The 18,400-nt window shown below is 37.6% G+C and overlaps 1 protein-coding gene and 1 long non-coding RNA gene across 3 annotated transcripts; one reads left to right on the top strand and one right to left on the bottom strand.

The window, feature by feature from the left end:
* The first annotated feature begins 6,086 nt into the window (after positions 1-6,086).
* Positions 6,087-18,181, top strand: LOC113648026 (immunoglobulin superfamily member 3-like). Its single transcript, XM_047814719.1, has 10 exons — positions 6,087-6,322; positions 7,791-8,168; positions 8,391-8,801; positions 8,953-9,348; positions 10,572-10,958; positions 11,154-11,528; positions 11,866-12,234; positions 16,078-16,482; positions 16,580-16,969; positions 17,054-18,181. The coding sequence occupies exons 1-10, from the start codon at positions 6,253-6,255 to the stop codon at positions 17,263-17,265; spliced, it is 3,393 nt and encodes a 1,130-aa protein (XP_047670675.1). The 5' UTR covers positions 6,087-6,252; the 3' UTR covers positions 17,266-18,181.
* LOC125141399 lies at positions 9,007-14,275 on the bottom strand. 2 transcript variants are annotated; one of them, XR_007140762.1, is made up of 3 exons: positions 13,969-14,275; positions 11,849-12,041; positions 9,007-9,145 (listed from the first exon to the last, which is right to left on the bottom strand). It is a non-coding gene; the product is annotated as an uncharacterized LOC125141399 (long non-coding RNA). The 2 variants fall into 2 exon arrangements; XR_007140763.1 differs by having other exon boundaries at positions 11,849-12,011.
* Positions 18,182-18,400: the final 219 nt, after the last annotated feature.

Below are 18,400 nucleotides of genomic sequence, written 5' to 3'. Positions count from 1 at the left end.
GTTGTTGATCAGAGGATCAAGGTTTAAGCCCCAGTACTGCCATGTTGCCACTATTGGGCCCCTGAGCAAGGCCCTTAATCCTACCTGCTCCAGGGGTGCTGTTTTATGGCTGATTATGTGCTCTGGCCCCAACTTCGAAAGCTGTGATATGAGAAGAAAGAATTTTTCTGTGCTGTAATGTTATATGGGAAAATAATAAAGGCTTCTTCTTTAATAGGTTAATAATAACCCTAGACACGAACTCCACAATGATAAATATCCAGCAGGGCAACATGACAACAAAGCATACACAAGAAGCAGCTCAGTACACACATTATCAGTGATATTATTAAGGTTTCACAATGGCACTGAGTATGAATAAGCTTTATAGTGTGTGAATGGGCCCTCTGGTGGTGAATTGTCTCTGAGAAATCAGATATATCTGCATATCAGAATGTTTTCAAACAAATTTTTAATCATAAGTTTCATCATTCTATGAAATGTAAAACATTTTTATGAAGCTGTAATATTTAACTGAAAGCAGAAAGATTTGGTTGGCTTTTATAATATGTCTAGTGTTAGCCTTCTGCTTTGCTCTGTGAGGGAATGGGAATTTGAGCATGATGGGTTCTTGAGGCAATGGGATTATCAGAACCTCATGGTGGTGTTCTCCAATGGTCAAACGTAAGGGAATTGTCTCAATTCACGAGTAGCAAGCTCATCCTCCACCCCAGCTGCCACCCACTGTAAAAGGCATCATACAATGCTGTGACGACATTTTTGGCCAGATAGTACCGTCAGGTAGGCAGATGTGAAGACTAAATGCAGTATGCAGGAGAGAGTTTGAAATAAGAGTCTTTAATTAAAATAGGATTGAATAGTCCAAAACCACAAAATAATCCAAACAATTGACCAATGGGGTAAGCAGGATAGGCAGAGAACAAAACAGTGCAAAGACCAATAATCCAAATACCAGTGAATGGGGTAAATCAGAGCAGGCAGATATCATCAACTTAGCTCAGTCTAGTAATCCAAATACAGTGAATGGGGTAAAACAGAGCAGGCAGATATCATCAACTTAGCTCAGTCTAGTAATCCAAATACAGTGAATGGTGTAAAACAGAGCAGGCAGATATCATCAACTTAGCTCAGTCCAGTAAATTTCAGATGAATGTAATAATATGGAAAAATGCAGAATTCAGCAACTTAAGCACAGACAGGGTCAAACCAGGCAGGTAGGATCTTAATCCTTAATCCATGGCAGTAACTGAACTAAAGTATCATAAGTTAATACGTTTAGAACTCAAAATGAATAACCATGATTAAATTGTTAATATGGGAGCGGCAGGACTTCAAGGACTCTCTGTCACTAAAGAAAGGATATACGCGAGAATGATTACCCAGCCACGATGTGGCATGATGTGACCCAGCGATTTGGGAAACACTCAGTCCTTACACTTAATACACATTTATAAAATACAACAATAAAAAAGTATAAAATGTTTGAGCAAGATTTGTCCTGCATTCTTCTTGACTTCTATGAACCCAATGTTCTTCATGTATTTTGTCACTGCTACTCTGGAATAAACTCTTCATTATGTTCATTTTCTTCATAATTTTTTCTTTTCTTCTTACATTTGCAATCCAGCCAGGAGAATGGTGTGGATTATACATGGGGTGCTGTGACAAAACTCCCTTTAGTTTTATCTGCGTGTGTGATGCCTTGGAAAAATAACCATTGTGTGGAACAAAAAGGATTTGTGGAAGATATCCCAGAATTAGACTTTGAGTTACCAAAATTGAATAATATCTTAATGTCATTAATTTAAAGAAAGAACAACCATATTGTCAAAGCTCAAAAAGGTCTGGTAGTAAAAGACTAGGTTTGGACTAAACAAAAGCATGCTGGTGACTCTGTAATTTGGGATTTTACTTTTAAAAATGTTTGTGTATACTGTACATCTTTCTCATTTTTTGTCAATTCATTCATTGTGTTATGCTTTACTTGTTCCATATTGAGACATCAGATTGCAGATAATTCAATGATCAATGTAGGCTGTTCCCATTGGCTATGATAGTTTCTGAATGTCTCTGCTCCAAACCGAAAAAAATACATAGAACCAAATTTTAAGTGTGCATGAGGTGAGGCTGGTGCATAACCAGTGTGCATGAGGTGACAGAGACTCTGAGGGCCGAAGGACGACTACATGAGGTGTAATCTGTGTAAAGGAAATGATGTGACGCTTTAGGGCCAAATGCATCGAATTGGGGGACTGTAAGAAATTACAGATTGCACCCAGATTCCACTACAAGATACACGTCAGAAAGGGCTCATTTCCAAAAAGGCTTAAGTATCAAAAGTTAATATGTTTAGAACTCTAAATGAATAAACATGATTAAATTGTTAGTATGGGAGTGGTGTGCAATACAATGATTAACATTTAAAGAGATCCGACTAGTCGACAATGTACAGTATGACCCAGCCATTTGGGAGACACTCAGTCCCACTCAATATATATTTGAAGCGAAACCCCATTTAAACAACTAAGAGGAAAAACAGTATAAAATGTTTGATCAGGATTTGTCCTGCAAAAAGGGGTCACAACCTCTTAAAAACCTGACCTTTTTATACTCCTTATGTGTTTGATGCTTTTTAAGGTTGTTGTTTTTTCGCTGTTTTACGTTTGGGGTGTTAATTTTATTTTAAATGGATGATTGACTGAGTGCAGTTTTGTGCATTCCTGTCTTTTGTTTAAATAGTTTTTAAACAATGATTAATAGAAAAAAACATGATTATTTTTAACATAATCTTGTCAGAGTCCTTATATGCCCATGCTTTCCTTCTACTACTGAAGAACTTCTGGCTCTCCTAGACTTTTCAGGTGAATCAAAAGAGCCTTCTGTTAGCATTTGTTAGAAGGTCTTTCTCCAGATTGACTTCTATCACAACTGGTGTCCACTAATGTGTCCCAGGGTTACCACCATGACAGATATGAACAGCCCTCTTGCTGCTGCTGCTACATTCAGCATCCACAATCTGGTATATTATTTTTGAAATGTTTTCTTATTTCTTGTTTTCCCATGGTTTCCTTTAGAAATGTAAATCTGGTCTGGTATTCTTTTGCTTTGCTGGAATTATATATGTGTTGTGCTGTTTCATAGCTGCAACATATTCACCCACACATTCATGATTTATTTAGAGAAATTAATCATTAAAATGTCACCTAACCTGAAATATGAGCTAAGATCGCTGTGTTATTTTGTGGACCTTAAACACAAGGCATGTCTATACAGTAGTCTAAAAGTGCACTAAAATTGTTTTTTTGTGTTTAGATTATAACTCACTCACTGGGAATCCAAAAGTTTCTCTCAAATTCTTTGTTTAAGAAATACCAACAAACTATATATAACTATATATAAAAAATGACATGTCATCATATTTATTTATTAAGATAACATTTTATTCCAGAACTTTTGTACTAAACAACCTAAATCGTTTACATCTTGAAATATACACAAATGTTGACACTTTATTTACTATTAATAGCACTTTTCCTAGTTACATTTAAATGACAGATTTAAAAGTAAGCATTATTTATCATTCTTACTGAGGTTTGTCTTAAGATTCAATTTAAATGACCAGTCAGGTACATTTAAAAGAAGTCCAATCATCTGCTACATTAAACATCTGTTTCCTGGATCAAACCTGACTGTGTGATTTCATACCTTGTTTGATGTGGGTAACTTATGCGGCTTGTGACTGAAAACTCAATCTGTACTTGGGTGAACACCAGACAATAGTGTTAATCTTAGGGTGGTGTCTCACTTCTCATTTAATTTAACTGTTTCACTCTTAGAGTTTTTAAAATGTTCTCAAATTGCTCATAACTAGCTGTCTTATAAATCAGGGTTCTGCAGGATACTGTTTATGTCCTCTTTTTCTTCACTGGACCCCCTGCAGTTAGCGTATGATCCAAACCACTACATGGATGATTCTATTGCCTTGACCCTCCATCTGGCCCTTACCCACCTGGACAATAAAAATACATACGTGCAAATGCTGTTCTTAATTTTCACTTCAGCACTTTTTATCCCTCATCACCTGACTGAGAAGTTCAGCCTCTAGGCCTGAACTCCTTTTCTCTGAGCTTCCTCTGCAAATGGATCCTGGATTTCATGACTGGGAGACCTCAGTCAGACCAGGATTGGGAACAGCATCTCCAGCACCATCACACTGAGCACTGGGGCCTCTCAGGGCTGTGTTCTTAATCCACTGCTGTTCACTCTGCTGACTCACAACTGTGTAGCAATGCACAGCTCTGACCACATCATTAAGTTGGCTGATAACATGACCGTAGTGGTTCTCATCAGTAAGAATGACGAGTCAGCATACAGAGAGGAGATGAAACAGCTAACAGCCTAGTGAAGAGCCAACAACCTGTATATAAATGTTGACAAAACTAAAGAGATGGTTGTTGACTTCAGCAGAGCACAGAGCTACCACTATCCACTGAACATCAACATATCTTCCATGGAGATGATCAAGAGTACCAAATTCAAAGCATTATGGATGATCTCACACCCCTCACACGCACTCCTCAGTCTTGTGCCATCTGGAAAAATGTACCGTAGCATTTGGGCTTTCACAACCAGGCTGTGCAATAGTTTCTTCCCTCAAGCCATCAGGAACTGAACTATACCAAACACACACACACAATCCCACACCCAACTGTGTGAACTACACTTATCACTCACCCAGTTTCTGTTTTTGCACACCACATTGCTGTTTTACATACCACATTTTCAATCTCTCATCAAACTGCTACTACTACTTAAGTTTGCATATGTTTGCAATTTCTTTAGGGTCATAATGTACTTTATAATATACATTATGCACACTGGTTAGCGCTATTTTTGTATTTGTCTTGTATTGGTTTGTATTGTCAGTTTGCACTGTATTTGTCTCCCACTGTTTATATGGCTAGGACTTAAGTCCTAAGCTCTGTGTTGTTTTGTACATTTTATGTCATTTTATGTAGGACCATGGTTCTGGAGAAATTTCACTGCGTACTGCATCAACTATATATGATTGAAATGACAATAAAAGCTTCTTGACTCGATTTGACTTGTTTCTTCTTCACCCTGTATTTGTTTACCTCTGTATATACAGTAGTAATACAGCATATCTTTGGTTTAGAATTTACCCAACTTGAGCTTGACTGTGAATACAATATCCTCCAAGCATTTTGTTAGACCCCTAACGTATGTAAAATTAATTCATTTACAAAGACCACACGAATCATACTCTGTTTATGAGAATGCTCACTAATGAGCTTCAATACATTTTATATTAATGTCTCTATCGTCCTTCTTTGTCCGCTGACAAAGTAATGAGAATGCTCAAGATGTATTTTAGCTAATTTTAGCATGGTTTTAAAAAAGCAGATACTGTTCTTTGCATTCAGTGGAGTAAAAATACATTCGTCTGTATTTTTAGCTGTGTAGTGCAGCCTCAGGCAGTGATATTTTTCCAAAAGAGATCCTGTTGCTTAGATTAAATAGTTGCAGACGTGCAGACGCCTCGTATCTGAACTGATTGAGATCTTTGTGGTGAATTATGTTTCCAGATCCTAATCCCAGTGTTCTCACTGACCTGATGCATTGTTATCACACTGTGAAGAACCACTAGATGGTGATATTGACAAATCAATTAGCATAAAAGTTGTTTCACACTATTCAGTATCCAATGGGATTTGTTGTAGCTGCCAGATACTGTAGCTGGTTGTATTTCCTTAATAACTGTTCAAAGATTCATCTCCACCTGTAGGCAGCTAATTACAACCACAATGAAAGAAGTCTAGCTTATTATTCAATGTCAAGAGTCAAGTCAAGTCAAGAAGCTTTTATTGTCATTTCAACCATATATAGCTGTTTCAGTAGACAGTGAAATGAGACAACGTTTTTCCAGGATCAGGGTGCTACATAAAAACAAAGACAGAGCTAAGGACATGTAAGTAGTCTTAGCCACATAAAGTGCAACTGTGCAACCTGGTGCAAACAGTGCAGGACAAAACAGTTTTGATTCTACACACAGGATCTGAATTTTTATTTTTAAGAATTGTTTCAAAAGACGACAGGAAACCCACGTCTTGTCTCATTTCCTGTTGGCCTACATCACGATTTCAGTCTGACTCATTTAGCTAAACTATGAGCACATTCTACACAGATGTGTTAATAGTCTTATGGTGAAAAACGTAATTTGTGCAGTTTAAGATGTGTTTTCTTCAACCTCAGCTGTGGCGTCTCCTCCTGATGATGAGTCTCGGAGGACTCTTTCAGACCGGTGAGATCATATCTTTAACAAACTAATGTTACCAACATTTATGTAAAAAGAGAACAAGAAATATGTAAAATAAATTTGAGAAACTGGGAAAACATGCAAAAAAAAAAGTTCAGTTTAAATTTAATACATACATGTTTTATATAACACAAATATTTACCTTAAATTGTTGACATAACAGGTTTGTACTCAGGTTCGACATGTGATCTACTTTTCTCTGCTTTCTTACGCTGTACAGATATATTTCTCAACATGAATAATGAGAGGAAACCGAATGGCTAGTTGCAGTACAATGAACAATTATAAATGAATGAATAACTATAATTAAAAATAAATGAAAATAAAAAATGGACAAGGTTGTAGTAGGTATATGAACAAAAAAAAACTCAGGATCCTATCTTTCATTTATATTTGTCCAAAAAATTTTAAAAAGAATAAATATATAAACATGTAGTTAAACATTATATGCATGGAAAGGTTACCTAGTGCATTGAATTTATATTTGTTTGTCACTATAAGAATTAGTCAACTCTTCCTACCACTACCTCTTACTCAGTATATAAAAAGTTCTTCTGCTTCTCTGTTTTTGTCTATATTGTTAACCTTTACACAACAGTTATTAAGTTTCATGACTGATTTTATACGTGTATACAAAATGAAAGCTCATATGCAAGCTCACTCAATCACAGGAATTGCAATTTTATACATTCAGTTATTAGAGAGAGTCTCTATATAAAAAATAATAACCTATACTTATAATAATGTATGTGATTAAAAAAGAAAATAAATTGTATATTTTATGTAAAGGTTTTACATCTCCCTAGACACTTGGGTGTAAATCTTTGCATCTCTTTGCATAAAGAAAATTAAGTTAATGAGTGTTAATTGTAGCAATATGTTGGTATTGTTAGTATTCCGTTAGTTACTAAATTAAAAAGATTGAGCTGTGATTTCTGAAAACACTGTAAGCGAGTGTGAAAGAACATAATATGTATTAACTGGTCAGGTGACATGAACAGTCATGCTCTCAGAAAGCCACATAATTTTGCATAAAAGATTATTTCTGTATGAAATAATTCCAAATTCCAGTCAAGTTTCAGATGGTGAGCATACAAACTGGCCAAAGCTGAACACATATGAAAAAGAGGCCATGATGCTTCTAATCACTGTACGGTGAAATAGGCTAGAGAAAGAGGAGAAGCTTGTCATCAGAAGAAAAGCACTTATGAATAGTAAGAGGAAACAGATTCCTCTTGAAATCAGGCTACACTAGTTAACCGTTTCACAAAACTATGTGTTTGGGCTTCACATTATTTTACTTTGGATAGTGAACCTGAATCACAAAACTGTAGCTTACACAGGATACTTAATGGATATTAAAAATTCCTAAAAAAACATAACTCATTTCAACCAATTAAATATAGTTTTAGTCAGAACAATTTATAAGACAATGCTTGTTTTTCTCATACAGATGTTTGTGCCGGCCAGCATTTGGTAGAGATGCAGGAGGGTCCATTATACCGTGTGAAAGGATTTCCAATGTCTATCTCCTGTCATGTTAGTGGCCTTAAACATTCAAGAACTCAAGATTTTGCTTTTTCAATCTTTCAGTCAAAGAAGCCAGAGGTTCAAATCCAAATTATTAGCACTTTTGACCAATCTTATGCTTATGCAATGTACTCTAAAAGAGTGCGGGAGAAAAATATTGTGATTGAAAGGCAGTCAGAGACTTCAGTTATTTTCCACATTAAGTCTCTGGAAGCAGACGATTCTGGAGAATATGAATGTTACACTCCAAATAGAGATGGGGTGTATTTCGGAACCTACAATGCAAAAACAACAGTGAATGGTAACTAGCTTTATTGTTCTCTTTTCAATATTCCATGTGATTTGTAATTTGATCATTTTTGGGTAAATGTTATGAGAGATATGTCTCATATGTCTGATATTGTTTCATGGTCTTATATTTTTTCTATGTGTAAACAAAATGTTAAGGCTCATTTGTTCTGTCCTAGTGCGACACTTCAGATAATATGTATAACCAAGTGTGATTAATTCTAACGTCCCACAGTGATTGAGGATACTTTGTTGGCATCATACTCTGGACCTGCATCTCTTAGCGTCTTTGTAGGTGAATCCATTCAGCTTGAATGCCATGTCTCCAGTCAGACCTTTCAACACACTCATCTGTCTGTTACCTGGTATCTGCGTGGTAGCACTGACACTCGACCTATCATCAGTTTGGATCGAGATTTAACTGTAAGGCCTGGAGCAGAGTATGAGCACAGATATAATTCTGGGTTCATAACTATGGAGAAGATAGAAGACACCACTTACAGACTCAAGATAACTCAGGTACAGCAGTCTGACAGTGGTGAGATCTACTGCCAGGCTGACGAGTGGATCCAGGACCTAGATCGCTCTTGGATGAGGATTTGCTACAGAAATTCTACAGGCTCAAACATAGAGGTCAAAACTCTAGGTAAAATATATGAACTGGATATTTTCACTGTGTGGGTGAACTTGACACTGTGTGGTACTTTTACTGTGCTTGTATTATGCTAACTATGATCCTGTAAAATGGCAAATCAGAAATTGGGATTTTATATGGCTATTCTTTCTATATTTTCCAGCTCATGAAGAGGGATCATTTGTTACTCAAATTCAGGTTCTGAATGGGGCCCTTGAGGAAGGAGACATGATGGAGATCCACTGCAGATTAGAGGCTCAGAATCTACCTGGATATTTGTTCTCCATGACTTGGCTGAGAAACAACATGATTGTAGCTCAAATTGATCACAATGGTGTGCAGACTGTAGATGATGCCTACATGAAAAGAGAGAAAGATGGTGAACTGAGAACTGTGAAGAAGAAAAATACAATCTTCATTCTAACTATCCATCCAGTCAGGGTAGAAGATCAAGGCATCTATCAGTGTAAAGCTGAACAAGTAGAGAAGCTAGGGACTGGGCCGTTCGAAAGAAAAAGCCAGCTATCACACGAAGAAACTGTGCACATCAGAACCAAAGGTCAGACACTGTTTATTATTATTCTAACATAAAACTGGATGTACTGATTTTTGAAATATGTCAAGAAATATGAAATATTTCAAACAAATATGTAATACTGTAGTAGTTTTCATGTCTTTCTTGAACATATTGAGTAATCATTCACTCCCACTTTCTGGAAAAAGTAAGAAATTGTTATGTGAAGTGATGATTGTACAGATGATATGCACAAGACACAAAAACTTTCACAGTGCCTTAGATGACAAATTATAGAGATGTGTGTAGCTAGAAATGGCTGCAATAGCTTTTCTAAATACCTAGGTGTTCATCACTTCTCAATATGACAAACTGTCTCTTAGGCAACAGGCAATCATTAAAGAGGTGAAAAGAACCTACATATAACATATTTGATAGTGTGGGCACTATAAAAAAAATTGTCTTAATGAAAGGAGAAAAAAAACAGAAATCGGTGTTCTACAACAAAACATTTTGTGTGCAAGTTGGGGAAAATAAAACACCAGGATGTTCCAACATACCTCTGCAAAAGAAAATTCTCTGCTCAAAGTTTAGAGAAAAGTTGCCACAGGGCCTCAATGTATTGCAATCATTGAGAGAACAATAAAACTCTATCAAGACATTTTATGGGAGCATGTCAGGGCATCAATCTATAATCTCAAAACAGTGACCCATAGGACATAAGGAAATCAAATATAGGATGGCTTAAAAGAAGAACATTAATGACCTTTTCCTACTTGAAATGCTGTGGCTTAACATAAAGAGGGCTGTTCAATCAAGACAGCCCCAAAGTATTAATGAACTGAAACAGTTTTGTATGGATGATATACAAGTTAGCAAATTCAAGAAGACTCATTTTGGGGGATATATTATCCTAAGGTGGCACTGCTGGCCCCCTGAGAATGGCCCTTAATTCTAGTTGTATAAAATGATATAAAAATGTAAGTTGCTCTGGATAAGCCTTTGAAAGATAAACCTGCGCTGTGAAGGATTACTGAGTGTGCCCAATAAAGACATGAAATCTATTTGAAGTACAAACTACTATGTAACTAATTTAGTCACTCTATGCAAGTCTATAATTGTGACAGATGACTTTTTATGAAGAACCAATGCAAAAACACAAAAGGGCTCACATTTTTCTCTTACAACTATATAACATAATTTATATGTTCCTATGCAAAAATATTGTACATCTAATAATCTGTAAATCTGCTGTACTTTGATTCTAGAGAGTAGTTTGGCTGTGGTCATGACAAAGCAGCTGGTTTCTGTGACTGAAGGGGAAACACTACAAATCATCTGCAGTGTCTCTGGAACCAAAGGCCTGCTGTCTGTGTCATGGCAGCACAAAAAATCCTCAGGCAGCTCTTTCAGCGATGTTATAACCCTGAGTCGTGAGGGGGTGATGGGAGATGTAGGGGCTCAGTATCAGCACAGGGGTGTACGTACATTTCGGTCTAATGTTGCAGATTTCATTTTGCAGTTAAGTGGAGCTCTTCTTTCTGACAGTGGTGAATATATGTGCACTGTGTCTGAGTGGAGTATAGAGAGCAATGGCAACCTGAAGAAAGTGAACAGCCAGTCACAGCAAGGCCAGATTTCAGTTAATTCTATTGGTAAGTCAAATTCTTGTTAATGCATTAGTTTTGCATAGGAGGGAGAAAATGGTTTAGCAGGTTGAAAGTTTTCCTGTTGGAGCAAGTTCACTGCCAATATTATTCACATTTCTGATTCCCATTTGATGACCTTAACAATGTTTTTTAAACAAAATAAAATTAGAAAATGTCACTTCTTTTTCTTTCCTTTTACAGAATCACTTGTAAAAGTGGGATTGAAAAGTCGTGACACATCTGTAACTGAGAACTCTACAATAAAAATGATTTGCTCGGTAAAAGCACCTAAAATTTCCTTAGCTGTGAGTTGGATGTTTGAACTACAGAATTCAACAGCTCAAAAAAACATTATATGTATGGATCATACTGGAAGCATATCCTGTGGAGGACAGCAGCAGGACTATCAGGTAGAAACGCAAGTGCGAGAATCGAGCACAGATTTTATTCTCAAGGTGTTGAGAGCAAGTAAGCGACAAGAGGGACGGTACAGGTGCCAGATTGATGCATATGACAAAAATATTCAGAAGACCAAGAAACTGTCTAATTTACTGGCCGTCACTGTACACAGACCTGGTAAGAGTACACACAACTCAGGACACTAGTGGGTCCTAAAGCACAGGTTCCAAACCCTAGTCCTGGAGACCCCTGTTTTGCAAATTTTAGTGCTTTTCTTTTTCTAACACTCGATTTGTTTAATCAGCTAAAAGCTCTTCCTGAATTAAAGTTGTCATAGCATTGAAAAAGCACTTACATATGCAGAGCATGGGGAACTCAAGGACCAGGGTTTTGAACCTGTACTTTAGGAAATCCAACTTGCATATAGTCATGTTGTAATGTTTAGTTTGTAAAGAACATTGAAGATTTACAGCATAAACTATTTTTGTTTTGCTTACTTTTGTTTGCATTTTAGATAGCAAGCTGTCTGTCTCCACCAGCCTTAGGTCTCCTCTGAAAATCCAAGCCAATAGTGATGGAGTGATTAATTGCTTGGTGTCCACAGCAACTTCTGATTCTTCTCGTTTTGAGGTAACATGGACACGTGGCACCCAGACATTGCTGAAAATGGAACCAGAAGGAGTGGTCACTCTGGAAACAGATGAAAGGATCAGCATAATAAGGACTGATAGAAAGACCTTCCAATTGAGGATACAACAGGTGAAGGCAACAGACAGCGGACACTACCGCTGTTCTGTACAGGAATGGATTCAAGATCCCGATGGCATCTGGTATGGTCTTGACACAAAGTCTGTCACCAGGGAACTAGTTGTAGTTGAAAAAGGTATGTTGCAAACTGGACTTTTACTTGATTACACTACAGACTACAATGCAGTATGCTACCACAGATCAATACAATAGAAAAGTCAGCCATATACATTTATATACTCTTCAGTTGGCAAATCTCACCAATGGTAATGGTAAATCTGTAGAACCTATTCGGCTCTATAATTAATTGTATTCATTTTCTAGAAGTGCATTTTTTACTGTTACATTAGAGCATTATTTAATTGCAAATCCTGTAATGTAAAGGCATATAATAGCCACTTATGTGTGTAAATCTTAGACTGGCATACAAGTTCAAAAATATCTGTTAGAAAGATGCCTTCAAGAACATATGATATACCTTTATTTGTCCCACAATGGGCAAATTTCCCTATAAATGTAGCGGAATTTTTAAGAAAAATAAACATTATATCAGTGTGTTTTAAATATTTAACCAATATTTAACTAATGCTAACTAAACTATCATTTATTGCATGATTGCATTCATCCATTAAGCGTGGCTTGTTTTGTTCAATTGTTGGTTTGTTTTTCATAAACTGTCATAAAATACATATGGCTCATTCAGTTGATAGAAAGAATATGTCCTGGTGCTATTTTTAATCAAAGGTATAAAGTTAATTCACTTATTAATATTAAAATTGTATTAAAATTATGCATATTTACATTATTGATCATGGTAATGATTATGTAATTAGGAGAAGAGATACATTTACTGCTTAAGTATGCTTTTTTATTTAAACCTTCCAGAGTGGAAGTGAGTACCAAGCAGGGCCCGTTATCCGACTGGATAGGAGGTGGGAAATGGTGGACTGAAGCCAGATCAATAGTCTGGAGCAGACGAGAGAGAATGCCACTAGCCAAGCAATAATGTCAATAATAATGGATATTAGAATGGTGGCAAGAGTGGTACTCAAACCACAGCAGTCATGAACCACAATCTAAGACCCAATGCACTACCCACTACGCTACCGGCACATTGATATAGAGCAAGAGGAGTACATAAATAGGTGGCCAATGATTTCCCTGATAAAGCCCTCATGAGGTTAGAGTACCCCCACATCTACTGTATGGACAGCTCCTGAAGTTCCTAAGCCCTTAAGACTTCCTCTGGTTGTCCTTGATAAGCTATCGGTCCAGAATGGAGGATCTTGTTGTGCTGGGACCCTCGAATGTTCCATAACCCTCCCAGTCCACCAAGTACTGGACACCCCACCCCTATGTTTGAAGCATCAACCTCCACTATGGACTGGACTTCGGGTTCAGGTATCCGAAGTACTGGGGCACAAGCCTACCCTTTAGGGCCTCAAATGCTTCCTGTGCTTAAACTTGCCCTGGGTTTTCTAGGTCACAGTACAAAGTGGGCTGGCCAGGGTAGAAAAATTCTTCACAAAGTATCAGAAAAATTTGTCAAGCTAAGAACCTTTGGACCACCTCGAACCGAGTTGGGCTGAGGTCATTCCCTGAACACCCTAGTCTTAACAGGGTTCATACTCAGTCCTTCATGTGATACAACAACACCCAAGAAGGAGATAGTGCTGACATGACTTCTCTAGCTTGACGTATATGCCATTCTGAAGAAGAAGAATTCTTTTAGAGAGCTGCTGAAGATACAAATGCCATCAAGGTAGACCAATGCATAATGGTTCAGTTGCAGAGGGCCTCAGTAATAAAATGCTGGAAGACTGCAGGGATGTTCATTATACCAAAAGGCATCAGAAGATTCTCATAATACCTTGAGGGTGTGATGAATGTGGTCTTTCATTCAGCCCCTGCTTTGAGGTGACCCAAGTTGGTTCACCTCAAAGCAGGTATAGTTCAGAGAAGACATTGGCCCACTGCAGATGGGCAAAGGCAGAGTTCATCAGGGACAGGGGTGATTTAAGGCTTCCATCTGTAAGAAATAAAAAATGTAAGAAAATAAGACAATGCGGGTGAAGTGGCGATCCTTGATGTCCTGCTGCCGCTCCCATACTAATGATTTAATCAAGTTTTATTCATTTAGAGTTCTAAACATATTACCTTACGATACTTAAACCTTTTTAGGAATGAGCTCTTTTCAGTGTGTATCTTGGAGTGGAATCTGGGTGCATTTATCTGTAATTTATTACACATTCTTCTTCTTTAAAATAACATGCCTGTGTTAGCTGTTGACGTGGATGCATGAATATGTCCGTGAAATAAAGCCTGTGGGTTGTATTAATAGGAAAATAGACCTTTGCACCTGGAAGCAGGTTAATAGCACAGTCAAAGGGCCTTGTGCTTGGAAAAGACATCTTGGAGGTAGCAGTAATTCTATGAAACACCTGACAGCTACAAATGTTCCTTTATAGTTGTTGAGAGGGTGTGAGCACCTCTGAGGCGGCTTGGGTGGCATTGGGACCCCCACACAGAGATTGAACCTGGGTTGTTCCAGCCAGAGCTATCTGCCACAGTCAAAAGTTAATAGTGTAAATAGCTACCAAGCGGGCACCCTGGTGCCTCCGGAGGAGGAATGAAATCAGACCCCTCCCACCAGATCACCCAAAAGTGCTTCATAGTGCAACAATGAATGAATCAACAGTGGGATTGCAGGGGATGCTGCCACACTGCCGTAGCCCATGCCAAAGCATTACCTGTTAGTAAGGCAATCATATATGCTATCTTAGACCTCTCTAAAGGGAACTGGGAGGGCTGCATATCAAATACAAGGAAGCATTGTAGAATGAATGGGTTGAACCTCCTGGTTGCCCAGCAAAGGGCTGTGGGGGTGGGGCGGTGGGGTGGCAAACATGTCCCAACAACTGAGGGGTTCACTGGCTCTGGTGACTGGATTTGGGGCTTTGCCCCGAGACAGTCCCCCTGGGGCTGCAGTAGAGACAGGATCTTCCCCAGTCATACTGAGATATCTTGGACTTCAGTGAACAAGGTTGCCAAGGCCTGCTCATGTTTACCGAAAGCTGTGGCTTGACCAGCTGCAACCTGCCCTATTTGCTTGAGACTTTTACAGAGGCAACAAGATGATGGGTGAACAGAAGTGGCTCAACAGAGCATTCTGTCCCACACTCTTGGTGGGGAAATGGAGAACAATCTCCATGCAAGGGGAGTTGCCGCTTAACCAGACACAAAAGATTTTAAAGGAAAGAGGGGAGGAGACAAAACTCTTGGCCTGAATCACAATAAAACTTCTCTAACCCTATACTAGGGAAAAAATAACATGGATCAGGAATATTACATTTAAAGGCAAATTACCTCTCAGAGAAATTACCTGTCACAGATTAGGTCCAACATTTTTCACACCAACCGAAAAAACCCTGGGGTTTAAATAGCGGCATGCACAGGTGACACGTGTCAGTGCTGATTATATCTATAGGATATGTCCCCACAGATTTGCCTCTGAAGGCACCTGACACATTACATGTTTCAGTGCTTATCATTATCGTTTCTGTTTCTTTTTTTTAATTTGCCTAGTTTTCCTTCCTTTTTTTCATAGTCATTTTCCACTTGCTATGCCAAGTTTGTGATTGCCAGCATAGGCTTCTGCTGTTAAATATGTTGCCAAAACCTGCATCTTTTCAAGCTGACACATTTTTTAGCAATGTTAAATGACATTTGATGGAAGGGTTCTAAAGGAAAAACAATAAAAGTTCCTGTGTGTATGTATGTGAAGTGTATTGTACCTGTGGTGTCCTGGACTGCCTAGCATTAATAATAGAAATTGATGACAGATTGCTTGTTAAATTGACCTCTAATACCCACTCTGGTTAGGCTCAGAGTTGCTTAATGATTTATTATTTGTGTAGACTTTTTTGTAATTTTTTTTGTATTGACATCTGTTTAATCTATTATTTTTTTTTTTTTTCAGAAAGTGATTTTAGCATGGATAAATCTAATGTTCAGCTGAAGGCCACAGAAGGCGAACAGGTGAAACTCAGCTGCTCCCTGGGGCCTGGTGTACTTGACCATACATTTCGTTACTCTCTGAGCTGGTTCTTCCAACAAGATCAGAGTTCCTCCATAATTAAGCTACTTACCTACAGCCATGATGGGCGTCTTATGTTCCAAGTATCTGATCCAGATCTTCAACATAGACTTTATTTCTCCAGACCCACTTTTAGTGTCTTTCATCTGTCCATCTTGAATTCCATCCCATCTGACAGTGGAAGTTATTATTGTGAAGTAGATCAGTATCAGTATGATTGCAAAAGCAAATGGGAAAGGAAAGCGAGCGACAAATCCGGGTTTTCCAATGTCACTGTACATTCTATAGGTAAGTTCTTTCCTTCTGCTTCTATATGTTATAATATATGTAGAAAGTGAGTGGAAATATAGTAAATAAGGGACAATTTTTGACTTTCATTCATCAGAGAGCAAGCTGCATGTACACAAATCTAGTCGCTTTCTCAACGTTACTGACATTCAGACCGGCTTCATGGTGGAGTGTGAGATCAGCTCACGTTCTAGCGAGAAGTCTGTGCTTGAAGTAATCTGGTCCAGGAGGCAGAGAGACAACCAGCCTCAAAATATTTTCACTGCGAGTCGAGATGGAACTCTACACAGCACGATCCTTGATAGAACTCTGGTGTATGACCGGCCCAGTACCACTTGCTACACACTCACTGTACCCAATGTTGATGCTTCTGATAATGGCCAGTACCAGTGTCAGGTTATAGAATGGCTACAGACAGCTGCTAACACCTGGAGGAAGGTGGCTGAAGACAAATCAGGAGAAATTTCTGTCAATGTCCCTGTTAAAGGTAATTTGAAAACTTTAAACATTCTATCTTTTATAGTCTGTTTTTATATACTGAATATGCTCATATATCTTTAATGTTTTCTAGCACCTATATATGAACCAGGATGGTCTTCTGGAGTACCACTGTACATCCTCATTGTTCTGATTTTCTTCCTGCTTGCGATTGTTGTATTTCTGTGGATTAAACTTAAAAAGATCAAATCTGCTTCAAAAAAACAGGAGAAATCTCTGTGGGCTGAAAATATGCCACTTAGTGCTGTTACAGAAACAGCAGCAGGTAAAATGGACGGTGACTAAAGCTGAAAATCACATTTTTACTGACTTTTAAGACTTTAATGTGTCCATACTATGTTATGCAGTATGAGAATTAAGATCCTGAAACATCTGCCTTATAGAATATCAGTATGATGACCATAGACATGTTTTTAACTTTCATAGTTTTATTGAATTACAGTACATTCTTACTTAAACATGGTCTGTTAATTGCTAAGATTCTGCTTTTTTTAAACCTTACATCTGTGCAAACATAAAACATCAGTATAAAAAGAGGAAGTTAGATTTTGTGGTAAGATGTGCAGAGTAAAGACTTGACACAGGACTTGTAGTTTTTGTTGCAGTGTAAGCAGTAGATTAAACATATAGTGGGTAAAAACTTTCTTGAATAGAATGAGTATCTGCTTTGGATAAATGAAGTTGATGCATTAAGTTGATAGCTGGCAAACCTGTATGTACCTGTTTCTCTTTGTATGTTTTAATGTCAGTTTGTGTAACAAAGATGTGACCTTTTAATGCTTTATTTAAATATAGTTTATTTAAACATTATAGTAGTTTATTATCTGACTTTTTTAAAGGTATTTTTGATAATAATAGCTCTTGTAAATTGTATTAGAATTAAAACATCTAGAAAGTAAAACAACAAACAACTTTTGTACAACTAACTGCCTCTGTGGTAAGATGTTTAGTTAAGAAACAGGAAACACCAAATATGTCAAAATGCATTAGGAGAACCATGAATAGATATTCTTTATCATGTCAACTACAGAGTGTCAGAGACAATGATTTACATATAACACCACAACCCAGTGTCTGGCACCTGTCTGTCTGTCTGTGTCTCTGTCCGTCCTTTTAATCTTACATCATTTCATGGCCTTGTAAGTTCCCTGGTGAAAGTGTTAAATGTTGCAATACATTTAAAAATTCCTCTTTCTTTGTATGTTGTCATTTATTCTTTGTAGTATGTTGCATCAGGGGATATTTTGGCATGCTTTAAAAAAAATAAAAACATGATACTTTGAAATAAAGATACACCTTTTAAAAAGCAAATAGCAGTTAGACAGCCTCCTCTGGTGGTTAAAGGCATTATTACACATGTCAGTAATTCACCCTACACCTTTTAATGGAAAACATCATGTACACTCATAGAGGTTGAAAT

This window comes from Tachysurus fulvidraco, chromosome 6 (assembly GCF_022655615.1).
Source record: "Tachysurus fulvidraco isolate hzauxx_2018 chromosome 6, HZAU_PFXX_2.0, whole genome shotgun sequence".
Taxonomy (NCBI): Eukaryota; Metazoa; Chordata; class Actinopteri; order Siluriformes; family Bagridae; genus Tachysurus; species Tachysurus fulvidraco.
This window is presented reverse-complemented; position numbering and strand designations above follow the sequence as displayed.

Excerpts from the sequence above, each read along its gene's own strand:
- LOC113648026 (XM_047814719.1), top strand. The coding sequence starts at position 6,253 with ATGTGTTTTCTTCAACCTCAGCTGTGGCGTCTCCTCCTGATGATGAGT. Across the intron at positions 6,323-7,790 it reads CGGAGGACTCTTTCAGACCG|ATGTTTGTGCCGGCCAGCAT; the intron begins GTGAGATCATAT and ends TTTCTCATACAG. Across the intron at positions 16,970-17,053 it reads TGTCAATGTCCCTGTTAAAG|CACCTATATATGAACCAGGA; the intron begins GTAATTTGAAAA and ends AATGTTTTCTAG.